The 22,397-nt window shown below is 32.6% G+C and overlaps 1 protein-coding gene across 2 annotated transcripts; it reads left to right on the top strand.

Annotated features, from left to right (window-relative positions):
• Positions 1–1,231: 1,231 nt before the first annotated feature.
• On the top strand, positions 1,232–21,234 carry LOC100178182 (zinc finger SWIM domain-containing protein 8). 2 transcript variants are annotated; one of them, XM_018815178.2, is made up of 38 exons: positions 1,232–1,398; positions 2,076–2,166; positions 2,569–2,724; positions 3,231–3,384; positions 3,951–4,095; positions 4,765–4,887; positions 5,229–5,418; positions 5,697–5,895; positions 6,461–6,584; positions 6,818–6,958; positions 7,599–7,723; positions 8,068–8,257; positions 8,646–8,814; positions 9,033–9,161; positions 9,616–9,681; positions 9,944–10,043; positions 10,329–10,446; positions 10,775–10,951; positions 11,288–11,474; positions 11,757–11,863; positions 11,926–12,042; positions 12,585–12,761; positions 13,230–13,308; positions 13,653–13,808; positions 14,339–14,516; positions 14,687–14,849; positions 15,126–15,263; positions 15,572–15,719; positions 15,910–16,133; positions 16,420–16,536; positions 16,859–16,955; positions 17,342–17,457; positions 17,622–17,777; positions 18,122–18,283; positions 18,688–18,829; positions 19,193–19,311; positions 19,798–19,989; positions 20,249–21,234. In XM_018815178.2, exons 2-38 carry the CDS (start codon positions 2,139–2,141, stop codon positions 20,324–20,326), a joined length of 5,187 nt encoding a protein of 1,728 aa, XP_018670723.1. In that variant the 5' UTR covers positions 1,232–1,398; positions 2,076–2,138; the 3' UTR covers positions 20,327–21,234. The 2 variants fall into 2 exon arrangements, with proteins under 2 accessions (XP_018670723.1, XP_018670724.1); XM_018815179.2 differs by lacking the exon at positions 1,232–1,398 and adding an exon at positions 1,448–1,519.
• Positions 21,235–22,397: the final 1,163 nt, after the last annotated feature.

The following is a 22,397-nucleotide window of genomic DNA, read 5'->3' as shown; positions in this document are numbered from 1 at the left end:
TATACGAGACAAAATTAAACTGTGCGAAATATTTCATCCTATTTTGTTTAACTATGATGCTACATAGGTGATTCAAGCTCGCAAACTAAAATAAAATGCCAGTTTTCATATGTTTCAGCAAGCATTCAAAGTCAGCATTTTATTATTATTTATGATTTTTTTCAGTCATTAAATAATCTTTGTTTTCGTTTAACATTAAGTTTTTACTTTTATTTATCAGTAACCGCCTTTGCCGTGCACGTTGTAGCCTGTAATACCATGCGAATACAGTCGAATAATAACATTTGTTATTATCTACCACCAAATGTGTTTTCGTACAGAAGGAGTTTTTCGTAACGCTGAAGGAACAAGTCCTAACATTTTTAGCGTGCATCGTGCTATGAATTTAAGAGTTTGAGAGTGAATGCTTTATTTAGCATGCTAATGGCTGTCAATTCGGGTAACCAAGAGAACGCATATGTCAGGTGCCGCAGCCCAGTTGGTTAGCGCGTGCCTGACTCTAACCCTGAGGTAATGGGTACAAGGCTCTTCTCTGCTACTAAAGTGGGCATATGTATCCTTGGGCAAGATACTTAACGGCAATTGCTCCAACCTAGTGGTCACTAATGGGTTATCCAAATTATCAGCCATACAAAAAATGATAAAATCTCTTAAAAATTATTACTCACTAAGTAACCTACTTCGTATACTCTTAAGCTGGCAAGAGATGTATGAAATAAACACCCAAAACGGCCACGCAAGAATAAAGTAAAAAGTTGCAGTAAAGGACCCAATAAAATAACTTATAAGTAACGAGTTGTTTGAAATAATTAGACGCGCAACGAATGTTTCATAATTTGCGATTCCTCATCAAATTTTAATCATACAAATCTAGTTTAATGGAATATTTACAACACACTATAAATTGTTTGTTATAGGGTTTAACACCCACGCGTTCAACCACCGCTTTTTTATTTATACTATTTTTAACGTGCTGCAACAATGGAATTTTTTCTGTTAATTCTTATTTTATGTTTACTTGGTATAAGCTTTGTTTGCGTAACCAAGAACGAATAAAAATGGAGTTTGTACCATAGAGATACTAATATACAATGTGTTATATATTAGTATCTCTATGGTTTGTACGGAGTAAAAAGTTCATAACTCTCTTGTTTAGAGGTACAAAACTTCGGATTCGACGCGAAGATTTCCGATTCGGCAGCTGGTCGTTAACAAAGGAAAAAGGCATTTCCTGAAGAAACAAGCCTGCTGTGACGTCACAACAGTTGAATAGACTACTTGGTTGCCGATTCGTTGTTGGTGATGGTGTTTTGTCTGTCAGCTGCGCTTTAAAAAATATACTGGACTCGGAACGAACAAAGAATAAAGTTTACACTCCGTTGCATCTAAACCTTTGTTGTAAGCCGAATTTGTTGTACAAGTAAAAGTGAAATATTTCATATTTCACTTCTAAGTAGGACATATACGAGTGTTAAAAGTTAGAGATTAAAGTATATTGTAATGTGTACATCCAACTCAGGTCTGTTTATTAAATTAGCCATTTATTAAACAATCTATATCTTCTCATTGATAAAATCGTGTATCATAGTTAAAAATAGTGGTAGTTAACAAAGAAACATGTTTCTAAGTGTAAAGTATTTAACTTAATACAAAGGACTAAACTTTAGCCAATTGTGTCATAGTTGGTATTTTGTAACAAAGTTTACAATTTGTTATTTGTTGGGGCAGTTTGAATGCTTTATAATGAAAGCTAAATTCAAAGCTATATTTTGTAAAATATTTTTACAGAATTTTTTTTTTTAATATATATTTAACCTATATATATATATTTGACATTATTCTTTTGACAAGAAATATTTGTAGCACAATTAAAAACAGTTTACATTTTAGTTGTAATGATGGTTCACCGAATTTACTTTAATATATTCTTGCCAATGTCTGTTTTATGAGCAAAAATTGTTTGAAAATGTTTAGTTTTAAATACATAGGTTGCTGGTTGGTTTACTATTGTCATTCTAGTATATTACTATGTTACTGGTGCCATGGGTTTAATTACTGACTTGATACCTTTACAGTTTAAAGTAAAAGTTATGGAGGAATAATATCAATTTGGATTCAAACAATTCATTTCGCTGGCAATGGAGAATTGGGATGCCAATGTAGAAGGTATGATATACTGTTATATCATCTTTATTCTTTAGATAATCATAGATTAATTAAAGTTTAAATGATGCAGCAACGCCATTGTTTTCAGGCAGATTTTAGTTCTACATATTTTCCCTAGTGTTTCTGAAGTAAAGATTACACCCCTTTACTGCAAAAAATAACATTTTAGTTTTTTCTAGTTCTTTCATCTTTGGATTATAGGCAGGTTATAAAAACTACCATTGGTAATCACCTGTGCCCAACTACTTCTAAAGATTAAAAATCTGTTCTTTACAACATAAGCCCAAAGTATGCCCTATAGAAATTATCAGATTTATGACCTTATAATCTGTCTCGAGTTTAATAGTTGTCAAGTAAGTTATGCTTTACTCTGTGCAAGAGTCAATTTTTTTACTTTAAAAGTGGCGGAAGAGGGATTTTCATTTGAAGACAGCGACCGATTTGATGATGAATCTATTTGCTCATGGATGAGCGAAACTGAAAGTTTTTGCACGAATTGGAGAGGCTGGAGAAGACAGAATTGTTCATTGGTTGTTTCCAATGGCAACCTTAGCAACAGTACGTATCTCATATTTGTCTCTTCTATTGTTTGTATAACAGATTTTTAGTTTACCAAACACCATCTTTCAAAGCTTAGATCAAATTGTTTTTTTTTATGTTTAAATTCGTGTTGATTTTTGAATATGTATGTTATGCCTGCACTCATCTATTTCATTTCAAAAGCATCTAAATCACAGTAATTGATAATTGTTTTACAGGACATGTAAAATGATACAATCACAATCTATCAACAAAAACTTAAATTCATATCGATAGATTAATTTATTTGACTAAAACAATCTTTCTTATTATTAATTATAGGCGGTTTTATTTGATACTTTGATTCATGGAAATTCTAAATGAAGTAAATGATATTAAGATTATTGTGTAAAGCTGGTATACTTGGTGTATAAACTTAGGACTGAGGTTAAAATTTCAAATAAATATTTACTTTATTTTACAACATCATAAATAGACTATATATTTATATATATATATCATATAGCATTCGCAAATAATTACAGATGGCACAGTTACTTCCTTGATGGAGTTATGTGCACAAGCTGTTGCCATTCATATTCCATTCGAACAAGTTGAAGAGGTTTATAAACTTGTGCCAGAGAATGTTCAACTTCGAATTGCTTTCTGGAGCTTTCCAGACAATGAAGAAGATATAAGGTAGTAAAGTTCAAACCACCATACATAAAGATTAACAGGTTTCTTGGAAAAAATGGCACAAAAGAGATTACTTACTGGTGAAAATGCTCAAATATTTATCTCCCATAATTGGAAATTTGGCCTTTTTTTAATGTTTTTATGATAAAGAGTTTTATTGTTTTGATTGCAATATTAATAGATGGTGCATTAAGTAATCAATTGAAAATGCGAACCAATTTTGGTGGTCTGCCCCAAGGCAAGCTGGTGCTTGATAGTTGATAGAGCATGTTATATTTTACACCCTTGTTCTAACCATAGAAAACCCACACTGTTAAACACCAGCACATGGTTGTTTAAATGTTATAAATTATAGCAAGATTAGATTGTAAACTGGATACTTGAATACACTGTATATTTATATTCTATAGTGAAACATTAAACATTTATTATACTTTCTAAGTTGCTTCATTTTCCTGCTGTGTTTTTTTAATCAATAAAAGTTAATGAACTCTTCCACCATCCATTGTATGGGGTCAATATAATCATCTCAATATGAAGTCAAGAATCTTACCTTATTTTCTTAACAGATTATATTCATGTTTGGCAAATGGCAGTCCAGATGAATTTCTCCGAGGAGAACAACTTGTTCGTGGCAAATGTGTCCGAAATGTTCTTCAAATTGGTTTTCATCTTTGCGCCAACGTTGTCCCACCTGTTAATGCTGTCAACAAGGTATAGATTACTTTCTATTTGTTGCCAATGTCACACTGTGACCTGTCTGTGACTATTTGATTAGAAAGATTTTATTAGGGTTACTGCAGTTACAGTAATTATTAAATGTCTAACAGTTCAGTTACTACAAAATAATGCTGCTGAGCTGCATAGGATCCCAGCTTTAAAGTGTAGTAAAAATAATGACAAATACTGTGTGTTATAATTGATTGTTAGAAGATAAAATAAGTGATTGGTAATTCGGTAGAACAAAGGAGATAATCTTGTATAACATATATATAGTCAAGCGGGATAATAAAAAACAATGGGGTACTTGGGGTAAGAAAGGTTAATAAATCATTCTATTGCAAACAGCTTTTGTGGGTGAAATAGCCCACTCGATTAAAATTCATAGGCTATATTACTTAATATATGTTACATAATTATTTATCGACCGTATGATAAATATTTGCATTGAGATAGATTTGATAATAAATGTTATATATCAAGGTTTAAATAAGTCTCAAAAAGCGAATTGTTAAATCGCTAATTTGTGAGCAGACTATTAAGTCCAAGGTTAAAGTAACGGAATCAGCAGTTTGAGGTTTTCGCGATAGTTCTTTTGCGGCTAATTCTTATACATTTGGAAATATAGAATTTTTGGAATAATACTCATCATTTTATCCCCAGAATCCATGTTCCGTGGCCGTGATGTTTGATAGACGAAGAATAACTTCATGTAGTTGCAACTGTGGCTCTAGTGCTAAGTGGTGTGCACATGTTGTTGCACTTTGTCTTATTCGGATTCAACAGGTGATAGCTTACTTCATTGAAATCATTTAAGGTTTATGTACTTGTTACATTCAAATTGAAAAAGCATGAAGCTTTTAATGACATCTACTTGAAAACATATGTGTCTAGGCTGATATTAAATTATAAGTTATACGACAGCACTTAAAAAGTTAGGTTTATGTCATGTTTATTTATTGTCATATTCAAGATGTAAGCCCAATTTTGGTCATTATGTTAATTATTATAAACATTAGATTACAAAATATTACGACTATTGTGACATATTAAAATAAAATATTTTGGCTTTGTCATAAATCTATGGTTTCTATTATGTATCGATAAACATCTTTCCACACACACAGCCTCTATCTGTTTGCATGAGAGCCCCGGTATCAGAATCATTGTCGAGATTACGAAGAGACCAGCTGCAGAAATTTGCTCAATATCTGATCAGTGAGCTTCCACAGCAGATACTTCCAACTGCACAAAGATTGTTGGATGAATTGTTGTCTTCACAATCTACTGTCATTAATAGATTAAGTGGAGCACCAGGTAATATCTCCAAAAATTAAGATTTTTATTAGGTATTTTGGACTACAAAGAATTAATGCTCTTTTCTTGGAAAGTTGCTGCTTAGTTGTTTTTTTTCTTGAGTAAACTTGACTTTTGTACATTGAAACTTGTACATTAAAACACTATGTTGCATTAATATTATTTTTGCTTGATTAAAATGTAATATTAGGCTGTTGGTTTATATTCATGTTTGAATTTTTAAAAACTTTGACAAAAGCAACATAAATAAAAGAAAATCATTGTTGTTTTATTTACAGACCCAACAGCTGGTCCCAGCATGTCTGATAAAAGTCTTTGGTTTTTGGATGAGCACGCTCTCAATGACAACATTAAAAAGGCACTCGTCAAGTTCTGTGGTCCTACCCCGATAGTGTACAGTGATGTTAATTCACTTTATTTATCATCAACTGAACCACCAGCTGCAGCTGAATATTCAAGTTTACTACGACCATTGCGGTAAGAACTTTTCTACCTGCCACCCAATAAAACTTATATAGAAGTTATAGATGGGTTGTTGGCAATTAATAATTGTTTGTCATTAAAAATGGATTTAGTTGTGAAACAGAATTGTTGTATCATGCGTGATGGCTTTTAAATACTAAAACACTGAATAATGGGCTACTACTTTTATTTCGTTATTTTTTTGCAAATGGCTAGCAATACAAACAGACCTTCAAGTTCACACTGAAGAATTATATATATAGTAGGATGGGGGAAGATGGGACACCTTTTCATTCTATTTTCCCGTCAATTTTGGTAGTAAACAAAGAACATTCAACTAATTATAAAACTGTATCCTTACGACTCTCATAGACCGTTTTTAAATGTTTAAAACAGGGTCAAGATATTTATATTTTATGTGCTAAAGGTGTCCCATCTTCCCCCACCCCACTATATGTCTAAATTTAAAAAAAAATAACCAGAATCGTTAGTATGATTAACACAAACACCCAAGAGTTTTTTGCTAATTCACATATTTTCTCATGTACATTACTCATTTAAAAATATTTTTCAACCCCAGTGGAAGAGAACCGGAAGGGATTTGGAATTTGTTGAGTATTGTTCGTGAAATGTTAAAACGTCGTGATTCAAACGCCATTCCATTGTTGGATATTGTGACTGACCAATGCCTTGCGTTTGAACAGGTATGTTGCACATGCATATATAAATCTGTATGTTATTGTCAATCCATTTTTAGCAAAAAAGTTGTGTAGGATCCTATGAACCTTTAAGTTCATTAGAATACTTTTATTCATGTGTGATAATTTCATATCTTAAAAGTAGTGAAAAGTAAAAATATTTTTAATTTAATTTTATTAATCCACATTCAGTTGGTGTATTGTATTTAAACAATTGTTAAACACAATTTGAATCCAAGGTTGCAGTGTGGTGGTACAATACACGAACATCATCATCATATTTACAAAGTGGATCAGGTTCACATTCAAGTTCACACCGACCTTCTAACAATATCAGTTCAGAGATTGCCCAACATGCAGCAGCCAGTATGTGTGACGAGGTATTTCAAACATAATATTTTTATTCATTCTCCATTCACCCATGTTTTTCATCCGGTATGAAATTCCCTGTTTAATTCAGCAAATTTACTAGATTTCTATTTTAATAGAATATACTTGATAAAGTATAAAATTGTAATGAAATTGTCACTTCACGCTTAATAACCAGATCCAGATAAACATGGCAACTCATTCAATCATATTTTTTCATATATTTTTTTTTGAAACAAAAATCAATATATTTTAAAATAAGATATTGATTGAAGATACTGTATAGTCAGTCACAGCTTAATTAAATTAGTTTGGCACTATATATCATTTGGATAAAAGTATTCAGGGTTTAGGTAGAACGGTATGTAGTTGAATAAATATATGCTAAATTGTGCCTGTCTGATTAACCAACTTTTAATAAAGTAAAACAGCTGTTCTGTTTCATACATCTCATGTTAGCTTAATGGTTCACCTAGGCATAGGTAAATGTTTGAAATGTGAATACTTTTTTTGCATGGGTGTCAATTCGAACAATTCATAAGCAACCCTTTAGTTGGAGCAGTGGCCGGCACTAATCTTGATCGTTGGTTTTGTTCATAATAAGTTATTGCGATTTGTATAATAATTCTTATGCATTGGTTTTTCTAACAGATCGTTGCATTGTGGAGATTGGTTATTCTTGATCCGGGCTGCAAATCATCTGCTCGGAAAAATGAATTGAAAGCACGTCTTCTACATTTTCATGACAAAACACTGGAAATTATAAAGCGGGGAAAGTAAGTGTTTCAGGAAACATGGCTAAAAAAAACTTTGTTTTATTTAATTTATTTCTTACTTAATGTTTTTTATAATCCAATGACTCAATCAGTGGAAGCAAGAAAACATTATATATTTGGCACATACTGTTAGTATAGGTACCTTTATTTCATGATTTCTTAATAAAGTCGAAATTTCCAAGGTGGGCTTGCCTAACATGCCACACTGGACTCGGCAACTATTTCCTTAAATGTAATTTTCATATTTTTTACACACAAATTTAATAAAAATGTGAAACTGATGCGAACATCTGGGTTTAACTAAAAGAGTGAGTTTTCATAAAATAAGGATTATATTTCATCAGATACAAAGAAAGTCATCTTCTCTTGTTTGAGGGTTTCAAACCAGCAATAGCTTTCTGTGATTTTGATTGGGACACTATATCTATTAATCTATGTTCACACATTGTGCATAAGAAGTGTCAGTCTAAAGTAGTAGAGCCACCCAACACAATAAATGCACCAGAAGAGGGCCTTCTAACAAACGATAATTTGGTAAGTTATAAGTTATAACAATATTTAAAGTTATAATTTTTTACAAAATAATAATTGAAAACAGAGTAACAACCTTTACTGCTGTGCCATATTCTGTTGAATAATTAGTACAACAACAAAAGTTAATCTTTTTAAAAAAAACAATTTTTTATTATAAGGTGAGGACAGTCGTCCTATCCTGACCAGGCTGACCCCATGGATATCTGCCACTCGTATATTGTGAATACTATTTATTTCAAATGACATCCTCATTCCTAACCTGTGACCAGTTGTTTGTGTAGACATTATGCGTTACACAGTCACATACGTTGAATGTTTAAAATTAATAATAATAACTAAATCAGTTTATTAATGAAATATTGTTAACAAATTATAACAATCATTACAGTGTGGTCCTGGCACTCCTGGCAAAGCATTTTGCAAGTCACTCTCCCACCAACCAACCATCAACAAAACCGTAAAATGCAACAAACCCCATTCATCATTACAAAAACAAGATAATGGAAGTGGTAGTGATGATTCTTGTATAGAGAGAGATTTTGAAAGTCTGCACATAAGTAAGTGGTTTGCAACTAAATGGTTAATTATGTACGGTGTCGCGGTGAATGTTACTTTTCAAACTGCACGCAGAGGTGGTAACGCCATATGTTTTTTCTTTCCAAAACAAGTTGGTCATCCCATAAAATCTCACTAATAAGAAAAAACTAATTTTTAGTGGTCACTTCAGTCCATTGTAAGTTGTAGCAACAAGTTTAAGTTGCAATATTCATTATAGGTCCCGTAACATTGGAAGAGTCTCCTCTCGACTTTACATCAGATGATGGATCATCTGCTTGCTCTCCTGTACAGTTCACCATGTCTTCTGAGGATGATTATGAAAACAGCACAATTAACAATATTCCTGGTATAATACTTTCATTGATATTTTCTTTCTCATGGTGTGGTCATCATTAAATACTCACAAAACTTTTTATTAATACAAAGTGTGATCAACCCATATTCATAAGATTTGTAGACAAAAGTTTTAGCTTATACCTACACCAACCATAACAATACTGACAGAGTTACATCTTATAGTCTTTATCAATGCCTAAAACTTTGTAAGCAGGTAAAATACAAAAATTAAAAAAATTGTATGTTGGCATACTACCTTTTATCTTAGGGGGATAATTTTATGAGTGATTTCTTTTCTGATTGGTTGTCTTTTTAGACAGCATAAACGGGACCACTGGGTTCGAAGACTAATAATGTTGTTAAATGTCATTAAATATATATTTAGCCCAATCCAAGGCCTAACCAAGGCACCAGACAAGGTTCCTTAAAAATTAATGTGTAATTTATTAAATATGTTTTTCTAGGGTTAAAATCCAACATGAAACTATCAATAAAAAAACAAAATGAAGCAACACCCACAAACAATGAAGGTATTAATTTAGTAAACCAAATTTTTGTTACTTGTTCAACATATAAACAGTAATATGTACTTGTTTTGAACCATATACAATGCACCGATACCAAACCATATGATAAACTATCTCACCTTAATTTTTTTTTAAACATAAGCTTACATTCTAGGCCAAATCCAAACTGTTGTTTTTCTTAAGCTTTATTATTTCTTATCAGCTTTTACTAATGTTTTTTTTGTTAAATTTTTGACCATACATATATTTTTTTTTATTCTTACAGCTTCTACAAGTAGTAAAGTTTCAACACAAATTGAGCCACCAAGTGAAGAAGATAACGAAATGATGAAATACCGCCAAGAACTTGATGCTATTTTTACAAGGTAGGTGTTTTAAATGCATTTTGTATTGATTAAAAACAACATAAAATATTAAAACAAAGGTCTAGAATTCCTTGCTTTTGTAATTAATATTTTATTGTTTTCAGTTTTCATTTAAAGTTTCATGTAACATTGTTTTAAGTTTTAGTTTTTTAATGAACAGAAAAATGAAAAGATTGTTCTAAATTTTAAAATAGTCATACAAAAAGTCATTTAAAACTCAATTTGCTGCGAACGGTGTAACATAACTGACTAACTGTGTCCTAATACAATAATGTTTTCATACAGGGCAGAATCATTATACACACATGGTAGATCAAGAGAGGCGTGTGAGCTTGCTGTGAAGTTAGCCGAAGAAATTCTTGCACAACCAGATGAGTTAATCAAGGAACCACAATCTCTACAAGTAAAATAATTTCATGTGTTTATCTAAAGCAAAGTTTTATGGCGTTCATTGAAAGGGAAATGTTGTGTGGTGAAGATCACTGCAATATTTATTTATTTTTATTAATGCTTGTTTTTTAGTGGTTATATTCTTGTTTAAATTTATAAACAAATGAAGGTAACTTATTTGTCATCTTGTATTCTGTTGTTATGTTTTATACGCCCAATTCCTGATTTCTGGCATAAGTATGTTAAACCTAACATTGGTGGCACAGTTTTGCTATATATTTTTACTATAGGCTTAGATCTTTTGTAGTAGTGTAGTTTGGTTTTAATATTTTGTTTCTCAGAATAATAAGAAAGCTTGGATCAAACTGAGCACGTCTTATGCTTGTAAATCACTTGAGCGAGCTCTGTTCTTGTGCAATGTCTTACTGGAACACCAGCGTCACCACACATTGGCTTTTCGTGTTGGTTTGCAAGGTTTGGAACTTAAACGTCTCCCAGCAAGCAGCAAAGCATTAGAGGTTAGATCAACATGATTGTGTGTAAGATTATTTGGGCTTGGGCTTTTGTGAGTATGTATTTAGGTATATTGTTTTAGAAGTTTAAACTTTCATCATTTGTTTTTAAATTCACGGGTGAGGTTATACTGCAAGTCACGTCACCAAATCTACGATTTGGTTAATAGTTTTTTCATGTTTGCCACAGTTTCCCTTTTTATTCCTTATAAGTTTAGCATCATGTGCTGCAACCAATAAGTATGGAAGTAAATGTAATAATTATCTAGCAATTGGTTAATATGTATTTAAACTGACTTAAATATTGGTAATAATTTAATATTTTTCCTTTTTTTATTTCAGGTTAAGTTATTTTATCAGCAAGGAGAATTGGCAAACTTAATGAAACGATTACCACTTGGTCAACGTGAAGTTTTAAAACTTTGTGAGAAAGCGAATGTTCTCGCAAATATTGAGGCAACTCATGACTTTCAACATGTTCTCCCACTCATGCTAACAACTTTCATATTCGATGCATTCTGTCAAACAGGTAAATATATGATGTTATTAGTTGATTAACTTGTGTGGAATCTACACCTCATTATCTTTTTTATTGTTGTATCATAGGAGAACGTTAAATAACAAAAATAGAAGTAAAGTTCTATTCTATTCTGTATGGGTGAGGTCCGTGAGGACCTGGGATTTAGGCCAGACTTGACCCATTACCCCATAGAAGTAAAATTACAATTTTTTGTTTTCATTTATGCTCTGAACTTTTTACTTGAACAACAACTGTGGTTTTTAACACTTCTTTACCTATCTTGTTTTCCAGTAACTTCACAAAGTGGCCGCACTGCTTCGAACAGTTCAAGACGAGAAATTACTTCAAATGAGCAAGAAGTTGGTTTTGCAGCTGCTGTTGCTGCTCTTGGGTTCAAGGTATTTCACGACACTGGTCTAATATTAAATGTTATAATAACATGAAACGTTTGAACGTGCAGATCAATGTGTCTGAAGCTGAGCATCCACTGCTATGTGAAGGAACACGCAAACAAAAGGGTGAACTTGCATTACAAATGCTTCTTCTGTATAAAGATCAGCGACACAAATTAAGATTGGTACGTAAGGTTTGATGTTCTAACTCTTTGATGATCTGGTGTATATGAAATACACACAAAATCAGTGATAAACAAAAATCAACGCTTACGTAGGGTTTGATGTTCTAACTCTTTGGTGATCTGGTGTAGATGAAATACACACAAAATCAGTGATAAACAAAAATCAACGCCGAAGACTACATTACACTATATATTTTAAAAAATCTTGAGAATATTTGGTCTACTTTTAAAAATATTTACAATTTTTTGTCGTAAAAGTATTAGGAATTGGATAGCTGAAATCTATGCTTAATGGTAATATTAAGTAAAGACTGTTATTATTAAAATTGTGATAATGTGTAGATTATTAAGAATGATGAATACATCGCAAATTAAATGCTTGAACTATTTTAATGCCGTGAAGTCATAATGGTTGAGTTGGCATTATAACATATTCGTATTACATATAAATTTGATTCTTTATCACAATTATACAACCTAGTTCAAAAATGAATAAAACTTGAGTCAAATATTTCTACTTCATTCTTCTCCATGTTTGACAGATTATCGACAGTTTACTTGACAAGACTCTTTCATCAAACCTTCGTGCTTCATCGGCTTTCCCGTCATGCTCGAGTGCAACCACTCGTCGCACACAAACTCACACAGGTGCCTCCGATGGAAACTTACACAATGACTTCAATAATTCACCTGATCAACCTGGAAACAGTGGATATAATGTGAGTTGAAACAGAACTATGTATTTAAACCAGTGCTTTTCAATTCTTTCAACTCAAATAATAAGCAAGCAATCAAAACAAAACATTGACCACCTAATATTAAAATCCTTTTATGACAATTTTTACCAGTTATACACTAATAATTCATATGAGTAAACCACTGTAAATTCAACCAATTTAAATAACCAGCCATATTGACCCAAGAGTAGAAGATCAACATTCAGTCGATAAAATTCGAATCCACCAATAATATGTTAAATCTTACCTTACAAATATATATTGGTTGTTATATTATTTATATTTACCATGTGCTGAAAACATATTTTATACATGCTAAGGAAAATAAAACAAGCTGAGTAATTATAATAAGTCTGTTCTTATTGGTTGATTGTAGGTTTAATGTTTATTGATTATCAATAATTTCGCAAAAGTTTTGTTCCTGTTTTGCACGTTCTTTGTTTATCTCAGGTTCATAGAGAAAGTCCTCACATAAGTCGAGCAGATGAAAGCACAGATGATGATGATGTGAGAAACTTAAGACATTATGGTAAGACTTGGACTTTCCCATTCCTATAAAGTTATTTAAAATATCTGTATGTATAAGAAATTTTATGAATATAGACCTCAGATTTTTGAGCATAATTTATAATTGCCTAACAACAGGGATTTTTGGAATATTGTTACTTCAACTTTATTATTCTGTTCCTGCTGATAGAATTTTCTTATCAATTTTAAACATTGTATTCAGGTTGCCTTCATGAATATAAAACTAATAAATGTTAAAAGTAAAGTTTATTTTATGCCCCCCACCAACCATTTGTGTGGTGTGAATTTGTTTGTTATGAGAATCGTTACTGTATAACATATGGTATTCACACCTTCTTTCAACAGATGATGCTCTAAATCTTCGTGGACCTCATGGTGATGTAAAGTCCTCGAGTTGCGAGGATGATTATCCATCTTCATCCACCGTGTGCAGTCCTCCTCGAAGAGACTCCAAGTTATCATGGAGGTCGCCAACTGTTCGTCCCAAGAGAAAACAACATTGTGAGTCTAATAACTGATGTTAATTGCTATTTATGCTCTGATTACAACTAGTTATTGTATTACTACATCAACTTAACGATTATAAACTGTATCCCAATTGTTATTCATTCGGAAAAAAAACACCTACAAAGTTATTGTAACTGGGAGCAGGTTTAAATTATAAAAGGGACACCTGCAAGTCTAGAAAATTGTAAACTTTGTTTCGGTTGTTCTTTTGACTAACCTAGCAACCCTATTTTTTCAGTAAATTCTTGCATGGAAAATGAACAAATCTAGAACAATAAAAATACACTGAAACAAACTTATAACAAATATACCTAAGTGATTTAAGCACCAAAATAAATAATGTTAACTACAGTCTAACTGCCAACCACTATATTTGGATACTAAACATGTTGGTAACAATAAATGGTTTATAAAACACAGACAGACTGAAAGATAGCACAAGCAGCTGAAGAAACACTTTTTTTTATCCTGGTAACAACAAGAAAATGGATCATAATTACATTTTTTATTCATTATCACACCAGGTTTGGCGAATGTGAATAGTTCTGCATCGGAGGAAGCAATGCTGAGTGACACATCACCACGTTTACGACGTCGGAATCTCAGTAACGGGGTGAACCAGTTTTCCAACCCACCTGGTGCAGTGACAGGTGGTTCGTCGTGGCTTACACAAAGATATCCTTCGAGCCCAAGCAGTGACAGGTATAAATCATTTGACCATTTTAATAGGTAATGTTTAGTAGATGTGTTATCTTCTTCTAAAGCAGATCCTCCTTTAAAATCACAAAAAAATGGAAGAGCTTTTCTCGCTTACAATGTTTTTGTTTTAAAAATGATTTTATTTGAATTTTAACCATTTTAAACCTTCACAGTGGTAGCAGTAGTAGCGTTGAATCAGTGGGAACTAGTTCAAACGAGAACAAGCGAGTTCATGAAGTCCCACGTATCCCGCAATCCACCCGGTCCCCACCAAGACCTGTTGCTCCAGGAAGTAGCTCTGCTAATAATTCGAAGTCATTGTTCAACTACAGAAAGGTATTTGCTACACTTCCACTCGTTAAAACCCTATGTATGTACGAGTATGGATTAATTATAACTTTAAATGGTTTTTATGAACACATAGTGGTCATTTTGATAACCAAAAAGTAGATCTGGGTTCAAAAAGTTTAACATCACTGAAACCTAAATTATTGCAATTTAAATTAATACTCCGTATTTTTCATTGCTTTTTTGGCAGCATTTTTAATTTTCTTGAGTTATAACTCGGTTGTGCAGTTTGATCTCATATATAATATTTGTTATATTTAAAAGAACCGTGGAAAGAATTCGACCTCAGTTCCCGATCTACCCAACCAACCATCCGAGGCTGCTGCTCATTTTTTCTTTGAACTTGCAAAGAATGTTCTTGTAAAAGCTGGTGGGAACAGCAGTACTTCACTATTCATGCAGGTAGTGATGTAATTCATTTTCGATTCTACGTGGGTAAGGTCCTTGTTGAGAAGTTGGAAGTTGGGCCAGACAATAAATCATATAATAAACGTGTTTTATTCTACGGCCGAATGATAGGTTACAAACTTAACATATTTGGTTTAATGTTTTTGCAACTGTTGTGTTTATCTTTAAGAAATAAAAGTTTTTTTTTGCTTTCAGAGATAGTTGAGATAATAGTTAAACTTTATGTATCCTTGTTGTATTTGTCGTTGTATTTAATTAACGTAAATTTATAGAATATAAAAACTTCCCAAATCTTTATACAGCAACCACAAGGTAACAATCAATCTGGAGTTCATAGAAACCTGGTATTGGCAGCATTTGAGATTGGATTATATGCTCTTGGCCTTCATAACTGTGTGTCACCTAACTGGCTCAGTAGGACTTACTCTTCACATGTGTCTTGGATCACTGGTATATTACTTCTTATACTTTTATTGTTTATACGTTTATAAATAAGAACCCTTTGTTGTATATCCATGCATTTTGAGATGTTTTCTGCCTTGAGTATTGTGTTTATCTTTATGGTCAGTTTAAAGCATAATGTATAAAATATAGCATTTTTGTATTTTGTAAAAACAATGATTATATTTTGTGTGTCCAGGTCAAGCAATGGAAATAGGAAGTGCAGCTCTTCATATATTGGTTGATTCATGGGAGGGTCATCTTACCCCACCTGAAACTGCATCACTTGCTGATCGTGCATCACGAGGTAGAGACAGCACTACTGTTCGTAGAGCAGCTGAACTTGCCCTTAGTGTTCTCCCACACGCTCATGCTCTCAATCCGAATGAAATACAGCGAGCTTTACTTCAATGCAGAGAACAGGTGCTTACAACAACTTTTATAATAAAGTGTTTTAAAATTTTTATAAATGTTCAATTCGATAATTAGTGCTGGAACAACTCTTTGAATGAGGATTCTTATTTTGTTTTTAAATTGAACCTCATATTGGTACCACGATAGAAGGCTTACAACCAGCCAAAAGATTAATTAGTAATTTAAATGTGAGATTTTAACAAATGTGCAATGCTCTAAATATAAGTGTATTTCTCATTTTTAATGTTATATTAAATCAAGGGAATAGTTTTGTAATTGTTTTAATATAATCCAGGGAGCTCCCATGTTAGAAAAGGCTTGTCATGCAGTTGAACAAGCTGGTAGAGGAGGTGGAGTTTATCCTGAAGTCTTGTTTGATGTTGCTAGACAGTGGGAATGGATTCATAGAACTGTAAGTACCGGTAGCAGGTGTAGCCAAGTAATGGTCATGTTGTACACCGGTTTAGTTTTTTTAATTGCGAAGTATTATAATTTCGCTATAAAACAGTTTTTTTTTTAAATAAGAAGTTTTATAACTTTATTAAAAAAACTATATAGTCTGCCAAGTGTCAATAAGTTTATTTTATTCCATAGTTATTTAATTTTAAATCTCAATGTTATTTTTAATAAGAAGTAATAATGTACAGATGCAATAATTCACATAAGTTATAGCTTTTTATATTTGTGTATAAGATTATTTGGTAAATTAGTCTGACCGTTAAGCATACGTACAGGTGAATGAAGAAAGTGGAAATGCTGGGAATGAGGTTGCTCGTCCAGCCACTGCACCAGTCAGTGTGAACACAACAATCTCATCATCATCTAATACAGGTTGGTATGGTTTGTCATTTCAATTCTATGTGAACTTCTACTATACTGTCCTAATGCGAAAATTCTATCATATTTATTATATTCACTTGTTTCTCTGGATTGTTTTCTCATAATATATTAATATATAGATTAACCAAACTGCAACTGTTAAGCCATATGTAGTATTTAGGTCCCTGTATACTAATGTTAATCATGTCTTTCATAACAGTGATGTGTTGTAATTATGTTGGTTTATTTTTTACCCTTTTGGCTTAATAATTTTCCCATCATGTGTGACTCACTAACAATTGTCCACACTTATTGCCAGTATTACTTTTACAGAAAAACATTCATATAACATAACCAACAATCATACGATTATATATTCATGAAGGATTTTGTTTCAGCACTTCCCGTTGTTACGATGGCTCCAAGGACAGTTGCACACACTGTATCTGGTCAAACCATTCCAGTATCTGTTAGTGGAGTTGTATTACCTGGTGGTGGAGTTATAACTATACAGGTATTGTATGCTGTGTTATATGATGATGAAGTTTTCTTGTCCACAAAAAAATGTTTTACGTAGTTTTGTTTTACATATTGTGCATAAAATTATTCATGCAAATTTTGTGTTTGTTTTTCATATTTTAAATAATAATTTTACTAATTTCACTCATTTATTAAAAGGATCCAAGAATCCCCCCAATTTGTCACCCGGCCCCAATATTCCATGGTTTTGCCCCAACCATTATGGATCCACAAATTAATGGAGTGTCTACAGGCATGCCACCTTTACCACACTATGCAGCAGTGCATCTACATCCTGCTCCAGCTATCAACCTGGTAAGTTTTTTATTCCACAAATTCATGTAACCTACATTTTCGTCCTTAACCAAACAACAGATATCGATGTTCAGTGAAGCTAAAGCTTTTCTATGGTAACATATGACAGCTTTTTTGAGATGCCCTTTTTAATATTATTTTAAAAGTTTAAAATACCAAATAGTCAGGTTTAGGTTTTATGCTGTATAGTCTGGAAGTCTACAAATAATTGGATATTGCCAATTGTGCAGTGCTTATGATCGGTAGCTTATATGAGCTGCCGCAGTTTTATTTCAAACCTTGATATAAAAGTTAAGTACTTTTTTTCGTATTAATGATGTCACAAGTAAATTTCTCTATTTCAGGTTCCGATGCCAACTTCAAATCTTCATGCTCTTCAATATCATCCAAGTCGAGGTCCATTCCTCCCAGACCCGCATCATCATCATCAACTTCATCATCAGAGCAATCCTCAACTTCCACCAATTCCCGGAATAAATCTTCAGAGCTCGCCTATCTCGACTCAAGTAAGGAATTGTGATGCTAATTTAAGAATAGGCATCATTACTATCATCTGTATATAAATCATTGCTGTCAGGCATAGTAGAAACAATAAATTTAAACAGATCTCGTGTTATACACCATGTTCTGTTGTGTTTATTCCCTTCTAATCAGAATCAATCCAACGATAAATTTATTTATTTATTTTTTGCCTAAAGAGCTGCTTCGGTGTTTTCTGTTTATAGAATCACACATTCTATATCAGCCTACCTCAGAAAATATAACAAAACTTTTTTATTTTTCATGTTAGGCCTATTCAATATTGCCTCTGCCAATCTTTTTAGTTTGTTGCAAGTAATTTCTGGTTCAATTGTTTATAAGTTAGCATTCCTTAGATAAGGTTTTTAAAAGTTAATTTTTCTTCTAATAGTTACAAAGTGCTTTCCGTGTTGGAATGTTGGCACTTGATCTTCTGACAAAGAGAACGGAAGATCGTCCAAATAATAAATACGCGAGGAACCCGCCCTATGCAAGTGATGTGAAGTGGATACTAAAGCTCTCAATCAAATTAGGTGAGGATTAGTTTAGTTTTAATAAGTAAAGTAGGATTCATAAAACCAACATTTTGTTTACAAATATCAACGACATTGTAATTCGGTTGTTGACTTACAAATGGTTGATTTTACAATTCTTTAGCTGTCCATGAGATCAGCATAATATGTGCTTAGTTGTGATCCAAAATACTCAAACATGTTCACTACCTTTGTATAAGCACTTGGCAAGGTTTACACAAACATGAGATATTATGTATTCAGTGAAACTTTTTCATATAAATAGTTATACATCCTACAAAGAAACTAAAATTACAGAGTTATATAATTTTAATAACTAAGTTTAAATACATAAACAGTTACATTACATAATACTTTAAACAGGAATGCAGTATGTGCAGCAGTTCTGTGTAACTGCAGTTGGTGGTGTTTCTTCTCCCTTCGTTCTGCAAGATATTGCGCTCGAAACTGCTAAATATCTCTCTGAAAATAATAACCAGCAGGTGCCTTTAGTATATATATACTTTTAAACTGTGTATTTGTTAGTATTAAAGACTCCTATATTTAAAAAAACTTTATAGCTTGTATATAATAGGAAATAATGTAAATGTGAAAGATTTCTTCCGGCGTATTTATTTTTGTGATTTTAAAGGACAACATTTTTATTTAATTAATAGAATATTAATACCGAGGCTGCAGCACAGTGGTAAGCGTGCCTGTCTAAAGCTATATGTACATGAGCCCTTCAACATTTTAACATAGAACATATACATGTCACGTAACAGGAAATTTGTTTTCGCAAATGTCAAAAATGAAACATTATATAAAAGAGTATATACTACGATTTTTTTATAAATGAAATAATATATTTATTATATTTAATAAAGTCACTCCATAATTTTAATTATGAAGTATACTAGATGTTGATGTAGTATTAAATATAGAAAAATGATCTAAAACTAGTGTTACCGATTTGTTGGTTTTTATAGGTGTGTGCTAATCTTCGTGTACCATTTCTTCATCCAATCCTCAGCAAGTGTTTACAGATGTATGTTCATTTCATTCACAACCGGTTATACCACATACATCATACAAGTGATTATGATGACTTTGTGGCACTTGTGCACACTGCACGTGGCGCATTCTGCATGTCTCCTGGTGGTCTTCTACAATTCAATGAGGTTTGTTTGTTCTAGATCAGTAGCTGTTGCATATACTGATTATATTTAGTACATCCTAAATGCTTAAGACAATATCATTATTTAATCTTACTGTGTTGTGTGCTTCAATATTTATATATCAGTTACGTTAAATCTTATAAGGCTTTTGGTTTTAATATATTACTATCATTAAATTTGGTTTTTAACTGTTCTAATGAGTTCCAGCATACATCAAGATGTTACTTTAAGAAATTGCTTAACAAAATAATTTTCTCACCAGGTATTGCAAAGTATTCGAAGGTCGAAAGCTTGCAAAAATGAACTGTGGCAAAAGATTAATACTGGTCTATCTCTTTGATGTCCAAAAAGTGACATCCAAATGTGTATTGTAACATTCAAACTTAATGATAAAGCTGGTATATCTTAATTTGTATCGCATTTAGGAAGATTATTAGTTTTTACAGCACTCAGGATGAGGCATTGTATTAGTTTTAATTTTCTATATTTATTGGATATGTGAATCTCATTGTTGGGTTGCACGTTGATTTCTTGAAGGTATTGTAACCTTCTGATGTAATCTGGCTACCTTGTATAAAACAATGTAGTTTGCATGTAATTTTAAAATGAAAAAAAAATATGTGGTTTTACAAAAAGTCTGCAACTAATTACATTTTGCTGGCCATTATTTGTTGGTTATAGATTATAATCCAGGAGTTTATTCAGTTTGTATTCTTTAAATGTAACCCAATTTTCTCTGTTTTGTTTTATATGGTTAAAACTAGTAAAATTTAGCTTTATTATTGGTGTCTTAATGGGTCTTTGCCCAAAGTTAACAAAGGTTTTATTTTTATGATAACTTTTCCAACAGCTAAACATATAAATGGATTGTTGATCATAGATGATGCATTACATTTACAATATTGTAAGGTTGAAATATCTCAACATATTTTATAGTGTATCCATGTAAATTTGCATATTCTTGTTTTAAGGCATGTTGTAATGTATTGAAACATGCAAGATGGTGAATAGCTACCTCTCTAACTACCTTGAGTATATGTGTTTCTTTCACATTTTAGTTAAAGTTGTATTTTCCTCCCGAGATTTTTTTCACTTTACTCTTTGAATGTTTTTCAAAACTCAAAAGTATAACTCTTATGACCAGTTTAGTTTAAAAGTGTGTGTTTGCAGGCTATAAAAGGGACCTGGTTATTTTATAAACTATCGTAATTCACCGACAAATACAGACCATGTATTTTCTGAGACAAACCTGTTTTCAAATTCATGTGATATAACAACTGCTGCAGAACCAGTCGTACATTGTTGGTAAAATGTAAATTCCATTGTTTATGACTTATGTAATTTTAAAACTATTCCTTTTGATAGTGTTTGATCTGGCCTTTGATATCAAATTTTGTACAAGCAAACTGGCTTTGACGTCCGGTGTCGACTACGTTCTCCTTTTGGTGTTTGCAGAGCAAGGGTGTTGTATGTTTACGAGAATCAAAATTTTTGAAAGTTTATCCTTACTTCCAGTCGATATGCGCTTCCCCAGTGAAGCAGTATACGCGTAGCGACATACTCTTTATCAACCGTTACACCAGACAGTACCGCATGTGCTTGGGGTCTGAAAACGTTATGCTTTTGGTGCACTAGGGATAACCAAAGTTAGTATAATACCCATCGCAAAATAGGCAAGCGCAACAAACGAATGATTTCTGTCTCGGTGGTAGTTTTTACACGGTAAGATGCAGTAGAGGATCGTCGTTTTTACACAACTATAATGCTGGTGGTACAAAAATTTACCAGTCGGGAATGCAAAGATTTATATGGGTTTGGTCTCTTATAACAGTCTCTGGGTTTGGTCTCTTATAACAGTCTCTTAGGTTCGCCAGAAAACACTGTTGGATTGATTCAGGCAGTGAGTACGTTACCAAATGTTCGGGGGTATACGTAGTCAAAAGGAAGAGCCGCCGTCCCCTATGAGGCTGGCCGACAACAACGTCTAGACGGTGCTAGCGAAGCCACGCGATCACACAAAGTTGTCGTGCACGCATAGTAGGCACACACCTTCTCACTGTCTCATGTTAATTCCATCGTTCTCTAACACAAGAGTGAGTGAAACCTCATAGTTAGCCCTTGCGTGCTGGCAGTGGAAAGGTTGTGTGTAACGTGGTGTGATAGGATACATCGAGTGCGTAAACACCTCCTTATTGCTGCTACAAGGATTTAGTTAATGGTATAGCGTTGCAGGCGTCTAATGATTCGCAGTGGCTAAAATCGTTTGGATTTATTTATTTATTGAAAATTCAAAAATGTTACGACCGCACTTTTAAGTATAATAGTATTTACTACAATACTTTGCTACTTGTGTTTGTTTTTTGTTGTTGTTATGAATAAGTTTAGTTTTTAAGTTTAACTTTGGCCTGTAA

Source organism: Ciona intestinalis, unplaced genomic scaffold (assembly GCF_000224145.3).
Source record: "Ciona intestinalis unplaced genomic scaffold, KH HT000042.2, whole genome shotgun sequence".
Lineage (NCBI taxonomy): Eukaryota > Metazoa > Chordata > Ascidiacea > Phlebobranchia > Cionidae > Ciona > Ciona intestinalis.
The sequence above is the reverse complement of the archived record's forward strand: the minus strand, read 5'-3'. Positions and strand labels throughout refer to the sequence as shown.

Coding starts and splice junctions, on each gene's coding strand:
- LOC100178182 (XM_018815178.2), top strand. CDS start 2,139: ATGGAGAATTGGGATGCCAATGTAGAAG. Junction 3,385..3,950: donor GACAATGAAGAAGATATAAG/GTAGTAAAGTTC, acceptor TTTTCTTAACAG/ATTATATTCATGTTTGGCAA. Junction 5,896..6,460: donor AGTTTACTACGACCATTGCG/GTAAGAACTTTT, acceptor TTTCAACCCCAG/TGGAAGAGAACCGGAAGGGA.